This window comes from Priapulus caudatus, unplaced genomic scaffold (assembly GCF_000485595.1).
Source record: "Priapulus caudatus unplaced genomic scaffold, Priapulus_caudatus-5.0.1 Scaffold714, whole genome shotgun sequence".
Lineage (NCBI taxonomy): Eukaryota > Metazoa > Priapulida > Priapulimorpha > Priapulimorphida > Priapulidae > Priapulus > Priapulus caudatus.
The window spans coordinates 78855-93489 of record NW_014577775.1 but is presented as its reverse complement, the minus strand read 5'-3'; the positions used below and the strand labels follow the sequence as shown (position 1 = coordinate 93489).

Sequence of the window (14635 nt, the reverse complement as noted above, 5' to 3'; positions counted from 1 at the left end):
CAGATCAACTGCCATCGCAGTCACAGTAACACTCGTGGTCAACGCAGATCAACTGCCATCGCAGTCACAGTAACACTCGTGGTCAACGCAGATCAACTGCCATCGCAGTCACAGTAACACTCGTGGTCAATGCAGATCAACTGCATATGTAGTCACAGTAATAATTGTGATCAATGCAGATCAACTGCGTTCGCAGTCACAATAATAATCGTGATCGATGCAGATCAATTGCCATCTCAGTCACAGTAACAATCATGATCAATGCAGATCAATTGCAATCGCAGATCAACTGCATTCACAGTCACAGTAGTAATCGTGATCAACGCAGATCAACTGCATTCACAGTCACAGTAGAATGCAGTTGATCTGCATTGATCATGATTGTTACTGTGACTGAGATTGCAATTGATCTGTGTTGACCACGGTTGTTACCGTGATTCCAAATGCAGTTGATCTGCATTGATCACAATTATTACTGTGACTGCGAATGCAGTTGATCTGCGTTGATCACGATTACTACTGTGACTGTGAATGCAGTTGATCTGCGTTGATCACGATTACACAGTCACAGTAACAATCATGATCAATGCAGATCAACTGCATTCACAGTCACAGTAACAATCATGATCAATGCAGATCAACTGCATTCGCAGTCACAGTAACAATCATGATCAATGCAGATCAACTGCATTCACAGTCACAGTAGTAATCATGATCAATGCAGATCAACTGCATTCACAGTCACAGTAGTAATCATGATCAATGCAGATCAACTGCATTCACAGTCACAGTAGTAATCATGATCAATGCAGATCAACTGCCATCTCAGTGACAGTAATAATCGTGATCAATGCAGATCAACTGCATTCGCTTGGAGATCAACAACGCGGCGATCGACGGCGACAACAGCATATCGGACTGGGGTCGCCAGGCATTCAGCGGCATCCAGCAGAAAGCGCGGCGGCAGCTGCTAGCACTGATCTGCAAGAACCGAGCCTCCGTCAAGCCGACGATGTTCCACACGGAATACGAGTGGGACCAGGTACGATGACGGTGATGGTGATGACGATGATGATGACGCTACTGCTGCTGCTGCTGCTGCTGCTGATGATGATGGTGGTGTTTTGTCGATGGTTATTATGATGACCACAATGAACATGATGACGATAGCGGTGATGATCACGACGGAGACGAAGACGATGGTAATGACGATGTTGATGAGTTTTGTCGTGATGATGATGATGATGATGACTACGATGACAATGACGATGGCGATAATGAGTGTCCGCTCCGCGTGGCAGGTCGATCCAGCGGACTTGCTTCCTCACCGGCTGGACGACACGTTGGAAGAGCACAGCTTCTTCCTGCAGTACCACAACGGCATCTTCTTGATGGAGAACGACACGGCCGACGATGACGACGACAACGACACGCATGGGAACGACGTCCGGAACCTAGGCGATCGCCTGCAAAGGTGAGCTGGTCTCTTGTTGCGTGGTTACGTTACAATGTCGTTTGGATTCTGAAGAGTTGGGATGGTTTTCGGGGTGGATGCCGGTGTATTCCTGGTTGCGCGCATGTGTTTGTGTGTGTACGTGTTTGTGTGCGTGTGCGTGCGTGTGTGTGTGCGTGTGTGTGCGTGCGTGCGTGTTTGTGTGCGTGCGTGTGTTTGTGTGCGTGCATGTGTTTGTGTGCGTGCATGTGCGTGTGTGTGTTTGTGTGCGTGTGTGTGTGTAATTGTGTGCATGCATGTATGTGTGTGTTTGTGCGTGCGTGTGCGTGTGTATGCATGTTTGTGTGTGTGCGCGTACATGTTTGTGTGTGCGTGTGCGTGTGCGTGCATGTTTGTGTGTTTGTGGGTGCATGTTTGTGTGTGTGTGTGTGTGTGGAGTGGATAATAGGGAGGAGTGTGTCAACAATAAACAAGGGAAATTCGTCATTTACTAGCCTTATAATACCTACGATTTACTACGCGTAACGCAACCAACTTGAGCTCAAATCGTACACAGTACATCCTCTTCCCATCGTGTGAAATCGTTTCCTAGTATACACCCTCAATCCGGAGATACAGACTAAAACCTACGACACGATTTTCAGTTCTGTTGCCAGCAAAATCCATGTGGCGAATAAGCTATTTGAAACAAAAGGCAGCTACTAACCACACTGTCCAGGGCTTGCGCTCACGGCGAGGCGCTGTGGCTCGCAGGGAGATTGGACATCGACGCAACGGGCGAGTGCTACTGTATCCTATCTATGGCTGTAGCCTGTAGCCGTGCAGCGACGCACTACTAGTACTACCCCCACACTTTACTGGTGTGCTATCCATGATAATAATTTGCAGATATTATATACAGATTATTACAGAATATACAAGATTGTCTGGCTTGTCTGGCTTGGATACAAACTTGTCTGGCTCACCAGCGATCGTACCGCACTATTTATTTACATGCCGCGATGACAGCAATATGGTCATAGCAACGTGTACACGAACCTCGTGTACACGAACTCCTGCACGTGAGCAGGAGTCTAACAACAAGATTACTGTTTATTGATAGACTCATGATGTGCTATTGTGGGGTCGGTTATACACGCTGCCGCTGAGCTGCAGAGCTAGCTGCTGCTGATTGCGGTGGGGGGTGGATACCAGCTGTAAATAGGTCAAAGCAAAGGTTAGCTCGCTGAGTGTTGCGTCGATGTCCAATCTCCCTGCGAGCCACAGCCCCTCGCCGTGAGCGCAAGCCGTTGACAGTGAGGTTAGTAGCTGCCTTTTGTTTCAAATAGCTTCCTCGCCACATGGATTTTGATGGCAACAGAATTGAAAATCGTGTCGTAGGTTTTAGTCTGTATCTCCGGATTGAGGGTGTATACTAGGAAACGATTTCACACGATGGGATAAGGATGTACTGTGTACGATTTGAGCTCAAGTTGGTTGCGCTACGCGTAGTAAATCGTAGGTATTATAAGGCTAGTAAATGACGAATTTCCCTTGTTTATTGTTGACACACTCCTCCCTATTATCCACTCCTGATATATATGAAACTGACTTCTTAGGTTATAACATACCATTTCTTATGTCGAGTGTTGATTACCATGTAAGAGGTTGCTGTATGTCAGACGAACTGTACTGATTATCAATCGAATATCATTGTTTCCATTATCAATTAGTTGAATGTTATGCAGGTACAGCTGCGTGGACCCCATAGCCCACTTGAAATGAAGATACATGGAATGACGACTATCTCCAAAGTCAGGTAGGAATGTACGCCGGCATGCATGCACACACACCACCACGCACGCACACCACACACACACACACACACACACCACACACAAACACACACACACACACACACAGCAAAACATGCGACACATGCACGCACACACACACACCACCACACACACACACACACACACCACAACACACACACACACACACACACACATACACACACACACACAATGCAAACATGTGCACACACACACGCACGTACGCACGCACGCACACACACACATGCACACACACACATCACACACAGGCAAAACTACGTCACAACACACACAACGCACGCACGGCACACACACGCACGCACACACCACACACAGACACATTTTGCATCACGCACGCGCGCGCCCCGGCTCGTAGCCAATGTTCACTCCTGGATTAGCTATTATAAACATTTAGGCCTGATTATAATACACATTGGCTTGTGTTAAACCGCCGCGTATGTGCATATACTTCTTGAGAGCGATTATCGTGGAACGCGACAGCGTCATTCAGTGTTCTGGACAGCCGAACCTTAATAGACAGTCATGCACGCCTTCATCGTAGCAGCGCGCTTGGCCTCAGATCCCTCAGTATGCTCCAAAGCTGACAAAACAGTACACCAAGCATCAGGAGCAATGGGAGAACTAGCATTAAACCATCATTTCTAAGAGCTCAGTATTATGTTAAGATTCTTAATTCACTAACAATCTACACCTCACAGTCACGCTATACACCTGATCCAATCTTGCGCGAGGTTTCTTCTCATGTTCACCTCTTTACACGCTTGGCAACGTCACTGAGATAACTTATCAATTGTGGATAGTTTGAGGTACACATACGCCCATAATGGAGCACCTGACCTGTTCGGTGATGAGGTCTCCTTTTATCAGAAAGACAATAGGTCGGTGGCTGTGCAGCCAGTATGCGTAACATATAGCATTTTGGGTGTCGCGGGGTATATGAATGTTGTACTTAAATTATTCTTACAATCCTGGCGCCATCTAGTGTCACCTTCACTGCACCTTAACAGTATACCTTTGCTTCTAGCCAAGCACCTGTCTAGAATAGCAGAAATGGTGATGTGTTTCTCAGAAATTTATTTTTATATATTATGATTTATTCTGAAAAGTTTCTGCAATGTGCCAAGGTGCAGAAATGTGTGATGGTGAAACTAACTGTCCTATACTGTATACATTGCTCTTCAGATGCGTACTACCATAAAGGATTGGACATTAATTTAGTTATCTGTGAAATTTACAGGTATACGCATTACTGCCAGAAACACGATCCCTCCTCCAAACATCATGTCTTCCGCCTTAAGCGCACTACTAATTTTTCCCCTACGCTGAATTAAGTATCACAACACTGTACATACTAAATATTGCTAACAACATTGTGATGGTCTGTCACATGTCTCATTTAATGACTTATCTATTGACATGTGTCATGGTTTCTACTGCCTAGAGTAGCATATCTAATCTATCTTAAGATATCTTAACTATATCTGCAAAAAAAAAACGAGACATGATACAAGAATGGAGAATCTAACTTTACTCCTTATCTGCCTGCAAAGACCTTAGCTTCTAATTTTCGATATATAGTTAATTTCCAGTGGCAAATCACTCACTTACCATCTTCTTTGCATCCATTCAGGGCAACAAGCGAAAACTCCTACACGGTTGCATTGTTGGCTCGGCGCCAATAAACGCTGCCGCTTGGAAAACTCCCTGTTTTCTGACAATGGACATCGCAGATTTTTTCCGACACTCACTTGCATATCAACGATCCTCTAATCGTATGAAAGTTAAGACATCATTTCATACTCGTTTTGATTAAAGAATAGCATTGCCAGATGCCGCGATATCAAGACAAATGCTCATGCATAACTAGACGAACAAATGAACTGGTTTGAGAAACGTGTCACAGTACCGAGGACCCGCAAACTTACAAACGTTCCTACTAGACGATATAGAGATTTCGGAAAGACGACGCTTCGATGTTGTCATGTTTACGGACATGAACCCGTGAACTGCGATCCGCACACACGAACCGCTCGCAGTGTCAGATTCGAATGATTGTCTTATGAAACGAAATATCGTCGTATTATTTTGACGATATGAATATTGTGTATGTTTGCTTGCCATGCCGTCTACAATATCTGATAGTATCCTATTGAAGCCATTAAACACGTTATTCATGTCGTATCGTCGCTTAAATCTTGTGTTATGTACGTATAAAGCCTTCAAATATCGTCACATGATCATGCGGTGTGAAATATCATTATGCCCGTTTATGCTATCATGGCACAAATATCACGTTACGAGCGTGGCTCGTGCGGCGCGGCCGGCCGGTCTCCAACGTATCGCACACCACAATCAATCATTCACGCGGGTCACATTAATAGTCGTGAATCAACACAGCATTCAACTCATCGCAGTCACAGTAACAACTCGTGTCAACGCAATCAACTACCATCCAGCAAGTAACACTCGTGTCAACGCAGATCAACTCACATCGCATCACTAGTAACACTCGTGGTCAACAGCAGAATCAACTCCATCGCGTCACATAACACTCGGTCAATGCAGATCAAAAATCTGCATATGTGTCACAGTAATAATTGTGAATCAATGCAGATCAACTGCGTTCGCCAGTCACAATTAATAATCCTGATCGATGCCAATCAATCTGCCATCTCACGTCACAATAACAATCATATCATGCAGATCAATTGCAATCTCAGCTCACGTAACATATCATTATCAATGCAGATCAACTGCATTACATCACAGTATAATCGTGATCAACGCAGATCAACTGCTTCACAGTCACAGTAGTAATCGTGATCAACGCAATCAACTGCATTCACAGTCACAGTACTAGTAATCGTGATCAACGCAGAATCAACTAGCATCGCAATCACAGTAATAATTGGGACTCAATGCAGATCAACTGCCATTTGGAATCACGAACAACCAGCTGGTCAACACAGATTCAATTGACCCAATCTCATCACAGTAACAAATCATGCCATCAATGACAGATCACTGCATCGCAGTCACAGTAGCTAATCGTGAATCAAAAGCAATCAACTGCTTCACAGCTCAACCAGTTAGTTAATCTTGTCAACGCATATCAACGCATGCGCATCACAGTAATAATTGTGATCAATGTATCAACTGCCCATTTGAATCACGGTAACAACCGTGGTCAACCATATCAATTGCAACTCTCAGTCACAGTAACAATCATTGATCAAGCAGATCATCTGTTCACAGTCACAGTAACAATCATGATCAATGCAGATCAACTGCATTCACAGTCACAGTAACAATCATGATCAATGGCGATCAACTGCATTCGCATCACAGTAACAATCATATCAATGCAGTCAAACGCATCACAGTCACAGCTAGTAATCATGAATCAATGCAGAATCAATCTGCATCACAGTCACAGTATTAATCAGATCAATGCAGATCAACTGCATTACACAATACAAAGTGTAATCATGATCAATGCAGATCAACGCATCTCAGTGACAGAATAATTCTGATCATGCAGTTATCAACTGCACGTTGAGATCAACAACCCGCGATCGACGGCGACAACAGGCATATCGGATGGGGTCGCCAGCAATTCAGCCGGCATCCAGCAATAAGCGCGCGGCAGCTGCTAACTATCTGCAGAACCGAAGCCTCCGTTCAACGGACATGTACACACGGAATACGAGTGGCACAGTACGATCACGGTGATGTGTACTATGATTGATGACGCTACTTCTGCTGCTGCCTGCTGCTTCCTCGATGATGAATGGTGTTTTTGTCGATGCGTATTAGGATGAGCACATATGAAACATTGACGATACGGTGCATGATCACACGAGACGAAGACTGATGTAATGACGATGATTGATAGTTTTGCGTGATTGATGATGATGAGGGACTACCGATTGACAATGACATGTGCATTAAATGAGTGCTCCGCTCGCAGTGGCAGGTCATCCACGCGACTTGCCTTCCTCACCGGCTGAGACGACACGTTGGAGAGCCACAGCTCTTCCTGCGTACCACAACCGCATCTCTTGATGCCGAGAAAAAACACGGCTCGACCGATGACGACACCAACGACACGCACCCTCCGGACGACGTCCGAACCTTAGGCATCGCCTCAAAGGTGAGCCTTGGTCTCTTGTGCTGGTACTCTTACAATGTCCTTTGGATTCTGAAAAAGTTGGGATGTTTTCGGGGTGGATGCCGGTATCCTGCCTTGCCCCGTGTGTTCGGTGGTACCGTGTTTGGGCGTGCCGTGCGTGTGTCTGTGCGTGTGTGTGCGTCGCGTGCTGTGTTCGCTGTGCGTTGCCGTTGTTTGTTCGTGCGTTCAGGTGTGTTGTGTGCTGTGCATGTGCTGTGTGTTGTGTGCGTTGGTGATGAATTGCTGTGCATGCATGTATGTCGTGGTTTCTCGTGCGTCGTGCGTGTGTATGCCATGTTTGGTGTGTGCCGCGTACATGTTGTGTGGCGTGTGCTGTGCTGTGCATGTTTGTTGTTGGGGGCATGTTTGTGTTTGTGCTGTTGCGTGTGTTCTGCATGTTGTATCATGTTATGCGTCATGTGTGCGGCGTGCGTGCGTGTGTCGGCGCTTTCATTTTGTCGTTGCAGACCTGCCAACCTGTGATTCATTGAAAAATTTAAGGCTTTTCTTTTCTTCAGCGAGTGGCCATTTGGTTTGTAGTACATGCGCGCATGCAATGCTGCGACTACTCTAATCACGCGTCGAGAAACAACGTGAACGCTATCCAGTCCAATATGCGCTGCGCCCACAATCGCCAGATATTTCTCGCTCACAATGTAAAACATTAATTTTCACAAGTTCGTTAAAAAATCGTAGTTTTCCAGTTTGATCGTACATTCGTAGAAACATCATGGAATTCGTAAGGAATACGAAAAAATCGTAAGGGTTGGCAGGTCTGTGTGTGCGTGCATGTTTGTGTGTGTGCGTGTCTGCATGTTTGTGTACGTGCATGCATGTTTGTGTGCGTGCATGTTTGTGTGTGTGCGTGCATGTGTGTGCATGCGTGTGTGATGTTTGTGTGTGTGCATGCGTGTGTGCATGTTGGGGTTCGTTCTTGGTGTATGTGTGTTTGGGCTTGTGCATGTCTGCCAGGTTGAATGTAAAAAGATGCCAGGTTTTATGGAAAAAGATGCATGGAGAAAATTTGTTAAATTGTGAAACATCTCGGCATACTTGAGTGATACTGTCATATCTGAACCAGCAATGGGTGTGTGGCAGGTTCAATTGTAATGCATACACTTGCTCGCCCCTCTCTAACTCAATCTCTTCCTTGTCATCCTTCCTTCTCCCCCCCCCACTACTCTGTCTCTTGCAGTTGCTTCCTCTGTTATTCAATCGATTGATATTTCTAGGCAGAATATTTCCGGAGCAAGTGGATCGTAGGCATTGAAAGGCATCTGTTAATGAGTGCTGCGAGATGGCAAGGCACACATCACACATCGTGCCAATGTACAGACAGACTCACTACCGTGAGTAAATTGTTCAGTTTGTCGAGATTATCATGTGCAAATGAGATATATCGCATATGACGTTGTACACTGTGTACGTGTGAGTATTTTTCAGTTTCTCTTTCTTTGTACAAGAGGGTGCCACCAGTATAGCTGCATCTTTAAACCAAAATTTTAAAGTACTGCACAGGTAGAAATTGTCTTATTAAAACACAATAGCTACAAGAATTGGCGGTGAACTTGGTTTCAGATTTGTTGACATTTTGCAACGTCTAGAAGCACATTTGTGAAATTTGAGTCCATGTAGTGGCGATGTTTGATGGTAAATCCTCAGTTGGAATTTACTAATTATGAAACTTGAGGTACAATTCAAAAGATCAGGCACATTGCAATATAATTTATTTTAGTTATAAATACAGAGCAATGTAACTTTTTTTTTATACATTAGATGAGGTTTTGTATTACAATACAATGCAGAGTCAGTCAGAATTAATGACAGACTTCGCTGGAAGTGTTGACAGAATCATGCATTTTACTTAAAACTAACTCAGTTCTGATGGCTTCATTAAAAATAATGCAAGCAAACATAATTTGCATAGCCAAAGGTTTTTAATTCTATCATACCTAGGACTTCTCGTTATGCATTCACATTTCTGATTAATGGCTTCTGATTTCTGATGATTTTGTAATGTGGAGTATTCTAGTATATCTACATGGTTTGTGGAACAGATATAGGAATTATTGTAGGTTATGAAACAGAATATGTATTCTTTCCATTTTGTCCATTCTTTCCTTTTTATTGTCTGTACAGTAAAAAATTGAGTATACATTAATAAGTTAATTTCATGTGTTTTAGTTTGTATAATTTTGCGATTTAATTTAAGGTACTAGTTGAGATTAACAAAAATAGTTTAATGTTTTGGAAATCATACTATATAAATATCAACAAAGGTATAAAAAAAACATAGCCTATGGGAAAATGGGCTGAGGTTTAATGAAAATATTACTGTTACAATTTGTCATGTTTCCCATTCTTCATTATTATTACGTAATATTCCCATGATTTAGGTAGCACCAACAGCAATATCATGCCTCAACCCTTTTTTAATTTAATTGCATTTTATAGTACAAAACAATTCGCCATTTAAGCATCAGTTTTAAAATAGTCTGATATGACCAGGAGTACATAAGGATTATTTAGAATATACCAATCTCATATACGCCTGGCATGACATGCAGTGACTTATCAGGCCTAATCCATTGTGTAGTTGAAGGTTCTTCCATTGACAGACAGTGTGACAAGTAATGACCGTGGATCCTTTGGGTCTTTAAGCACCTGTACATTTCCTCTTATGACCTCTCCTGCATAAGGTAAAAGACTGCATCTCTATCGCAAGGACAATCACAAGTAGAGCATGCCCACAATAAACTTGCAGTGTGTAATCTCTTAGTCTTGCCAGCATGCAAAAGTACTACCAAATCATTGCCGTCCTATTCTTACCACTCCGTACTATGGCTCTGACTACTATCATACACATATGTATATTATACTCATGCATTTACTATAGATTATAGAGTATATTATTAGTATATATTCGCGCCCCAGGCTCGATGCGCATGTTCACTCCCTGATTTAGCTATTATAAACATTGTTAGTGCCTGTGAGTATAATTTACGATTGGCTTGATGTTAAACCGCGCGTATGTGGATACTTCTTGCAGGCGAGTTATCGTGGAACGAGACAGCGTCAATTCAGTGTTGCTGGACAGCGAACCTAATGACAGTCATGCACGCCTCATCGTAGCAGCCGGCGTTGGCCTCAGTCCCTCAGGTATGTGCAAGCTGACAACAGTACGCCAATGCAGTCAGGAGCAAGGGAGAACTAGCATTATACTCCAGTTCTAAGAGCTTCAGGTAGTTAGGTTTAAGAGTTCTTAATTCACTGACAATCTACACCTCACAGTCACGCTTACACCTGATGCAATCTTGGGAGTTTTGCTTCTCATGGTTTCACCTCTTTAACGCGGGCAGACGTCACGAGGACTAACTTATCAATTGTGGATAGTTTGAGGTACGACATACGCATAATGGAGCTACCTGACCTGTTCTGTGATGAGGTCTCTTTGATCAGAAAGACAATAGTCGGTGGCTGTGCAGCCAGTTTGCGAATCGATACAGCAGTTTTGGCGTGTCGCGGGGTTATTGAATATGTGTACTGTAAATTATTCTTAGCAATCTGCCATTTAGAGTGTCACCTTCACTGACCTTAACAGTATACCTTTGCTTCTACCAAGCAGCCTGTCTAGAAAGCAGAAGTGTGTTGATGTGTTTCTTCAGAAGTTATTTTTTATATATTATTGAGTTTATTCTGAAAAGTTTGCTAGCAATGTGCCAAGGTGCTGAAATGTGTGATGGTGAAACTAACGTGTCCTATACATTTGCTCTTAGATGCGTACTACCTATAAAGGATTGGACAGTAATTTAGTTATCTGTGAATTTACAGGTACTACGATTACTGCCAGAAACACGTCCCTCCTCCCAAACATACATGGTCTTCCAGCCTTAGCCGCACTACTATTTTGTCCCTACGCTGAATTAAGGTATCTACAACACTGTACATACTAAATATTGCTAACAACATTGTATGGTTGTCACATAGTGCTCATTTAATGACTATCTATTGACATGTGTCAGGTTTCTACTGTAGAGTAGATATCTAATCTATCTTAAGATATCTTAACTATATCTGCAAAAAATCGAGAATGATACAGAATGGAGAATGCTAACTTTACTGTTATCTGCCTGCAAGGACCGTTAGCTTCTAATTTTCGATAGTATAGTTAATTCCTCAGTGGCAATCATCACTACCATCTTCTTTTGCATCCATTCAGGGCAGACAGAGCGAAAACTCGCTACACGGGTGCATTGTGTGGGCTCGGGCCAGATAAACGTGCCGCTGGAAACTCCCTGTTTTCTGACCATGACATCGAGATTTGTTTCGACACTCACTTTGATATCAACGACCTCGTAATGGTATGAAAGTTAATGAATCATTTTAATACTCGTTTTGATTAAAGAAGCATTGCAAGATGCCGTATATCAAGACAGAATGCTCATGCAGTAACTAGTACTAACAAATGGAAACTTGGTTGAGAACGTGTCACAGTACGCGAGGACCGCAACTTACAAACGGTTCCTACTAGACGATATAGAGATTTCGGAAAGAACGACGTTCTATTGTTTGTCATGTTTACGGACATGAGCCGTGAACTGCGATCCGCACACACGAACCGCTCGAGTGTCAGATTGCCGAATGATTGTCTTATGAACGAAATATCGTGTATTATTTTGACGATGGAATATTGTTGTATGTATTGTGCCATGGTCTAAATATCGTGATATGTATCCTATTGAAGTCCATAACACGTTATTCATGTCGTATCGTGGCTTAAATCTTGTGTTATGTATCGTATAAAGCTTCAAATATCGTGACATGTATCATGTCGGTGTGGAAATATCATTATGCGTATTGTATCATGGCACAAATATCACGTTACGAGCGTGCGTGCGGCGCGTGCCGGGTGTCCAACGTATCGACACACAATCATCATTCACGGTCACAGTAATAGTCGTGATCAACACAGATCAACTGCCATCGCAGTCACAGTAACACTCGTGGTCAACGCAGATCAACTGCCATCGCAGTCACAGTAACACTCGTGGTCAACGCAGATCAATCTGCCATCGGCAGTCACAGTAACACCGTGTCAACATCAGATCAATGCCATCGCAGTCACAGTAACACTCGTGGCAATGCAATCCATACTGCATATCGGTACGTCACAGTAATAATGAGTGCCATGCAATGCAAGATCAACTGCGTTCGCAGTCACAATAATAATCGTGTCGATGCAGATCAATTGCCATCTCAGTCACAGTAACAATCATGATCAATGCAGATCAATTGCATCATCAGTCACAGTAACAATCATGATCAATCGCAGATCACTGCATTCACAGTCACAGTAACAATCATGATCAATGCAGATCAATTGCAATCTCAGTCACAGTAACAATCATGATCAATGCAGATCAACTGCATTCACAGTCACAGTAGTAATCGTGATCAACGCAGATCAACTGCATTCACAGTCACAGTAGTAATCGTGATCAACGCAGATCAACTGCATTCACAGTCACAGTAATAAATTGTGATCAATGCAGATCAACTGCATTTGGAATCACGTAACAACCGTGGTCAACACAGATCAATTGCAATCTCAGTCACAGTAACAATCATGATCAATGCAGATCAACTGCATTCACAGTCACAGTAGTAATCGTGATCAACGCAGATACACTGCATTCACAGTACAGTAGTAATCGTGATGCAACGCAGATTCAACTGCCATTCGCAGTCACAGTAATAATTGTGATCAATGCAGAATCAACTGCATTTGGAATCACGGTAACACCGTGGTCAACACAGATCAATTGCAATCTCAGTCAGCAGTACACAATCATGATCAATGCAGATCAACTGGCATTCACAGTCACAGTAACATCATGACAATGCAGATCAACTGCATCACAGTCACAGTAACAATGCATGATCATGCAGATCAACTGCATTCGGCAGTCCAGTAACAATCATGATCAATGCAGATCAACTGCATTCACAGTCACACGTAGTAATCATGATCAATGCAGATCATACTGCGCATTCACAGTCACAGTAGTAATCATGATCAATGGCAGATCCAACGTGGGCATTCAATTCACAGCAGTAGTATCATGATCAATGCAATCAACTGCCATCTCAGTGACAGTAATAATCGTGATCATGCAGATCAAACTGCATTCGCTTGGAGATCAACAACCGGCAGATCGACGGCGACAACAGCCATATCGGACTGGGGTCGCCAGGCATTCAGCGGCATCGCAGCAGAAGCGCGGCGGCAGCTGCTAGCACTGATCTGCAAGAACCGAGCCTCCGTCAAGCCGACGATGTTCCACACGGAATACGAGTGGGACCAGGTACAGATGACGGTGATGGTGATGACGATGATGATGACGCTACTGCTGCTGCCTGCTGCTGCTGATGATGATGATGGTGTGTTTTGTCGATGTTATTATGATGACCACAATGAACATGATGACGATAGCGGTGATGATCACGACGGAGACGAAGACGATGGTAATGACGATGTTGATGAGGTTTTGTCGTGATGATGATGATGATGATGACTACGATGACAATGACGATGGCGATAATGATGTCCGCTCCGGCGTGGCAGGTCGATCCAGCGACTTGCTTCCCTCACCGGCTGGACGACACGTTGAAGAGCACAGCTTCTTCCTGCAGTACCACAACGGCATCTTTCTTGATGGAGAACGACACCGGCGACGATGACGACGACAACGCACGCAGGGAACGACGTCCGAACCTAGGCGATCGCCTGCAAAAGGTGAGCTGGTCTCTTGTTGCGGGTTACGTTACAATGTCGTTTGGATTCTGAAGAGTTGGGATGGTTTTCGGGTGGATGCTCGGTGTATTCCTGTGCCCGCGTCGTGTTTGGTGTGTGTACGTGTTTGTGTGCGTGTGCGTGCGTGTGTGTGTCGTGTGTGTGCGTGCGTGCGTGTTTGTGTGGCGTGCGTGTGTTGTGTGCGTGTGTGTCTTTGTGTGGCGTGCATGTGCGTGTGTGTGTTTGTGTCGTGTGTGTGCGTGTAATGTGTGCATGCATGTATGTGTGTGTTTGTGCGTGGCGTGGTGCGTGTGTATGCATGTTTGTGTGTGTGCGCGTACATGTTTTGTGTGTGCGTGTGCGTGTGCGTGCATGTTTGTGTG

At 44.0% G+C, this 14635-nt stretch overlaps 1 protein-coding gene across 1 annotated transcript in view; it reads left to right on the top strand.

Annotated features, from left to right (window-relative positions):
• The window catches only part of LOC106813007 (putative ATP-dependent RNA helicase TDRD9), a gene marked incomplete at its 3' end in the record, with an annotated part of 47906 nt that extends 34231 nt beyond the window's left edge, over positions 1-13675 (top strand). The window contains exons 28-32 of the mRNA XM_014817050.1: positions 3181-3251; positions 10509-10618; positions 11291-11387; positions 11679-11820; positions 13637-13675. Coding sequence (XP_014672536.1) covers positions 3181-3251; positions 10509-10618; positions 11291-11387; positions 11679-11820; positions 13637-13675 — 459 coding nt within the window. The remainder of the gene's footprint in view (positions 1-3180; positions 3252-10508; positions 10619-11290; positions 11388-11678; positions 11821-13636) is intronic.
• Positions 13676-14635: the final 960 nt, after the last annotated feature.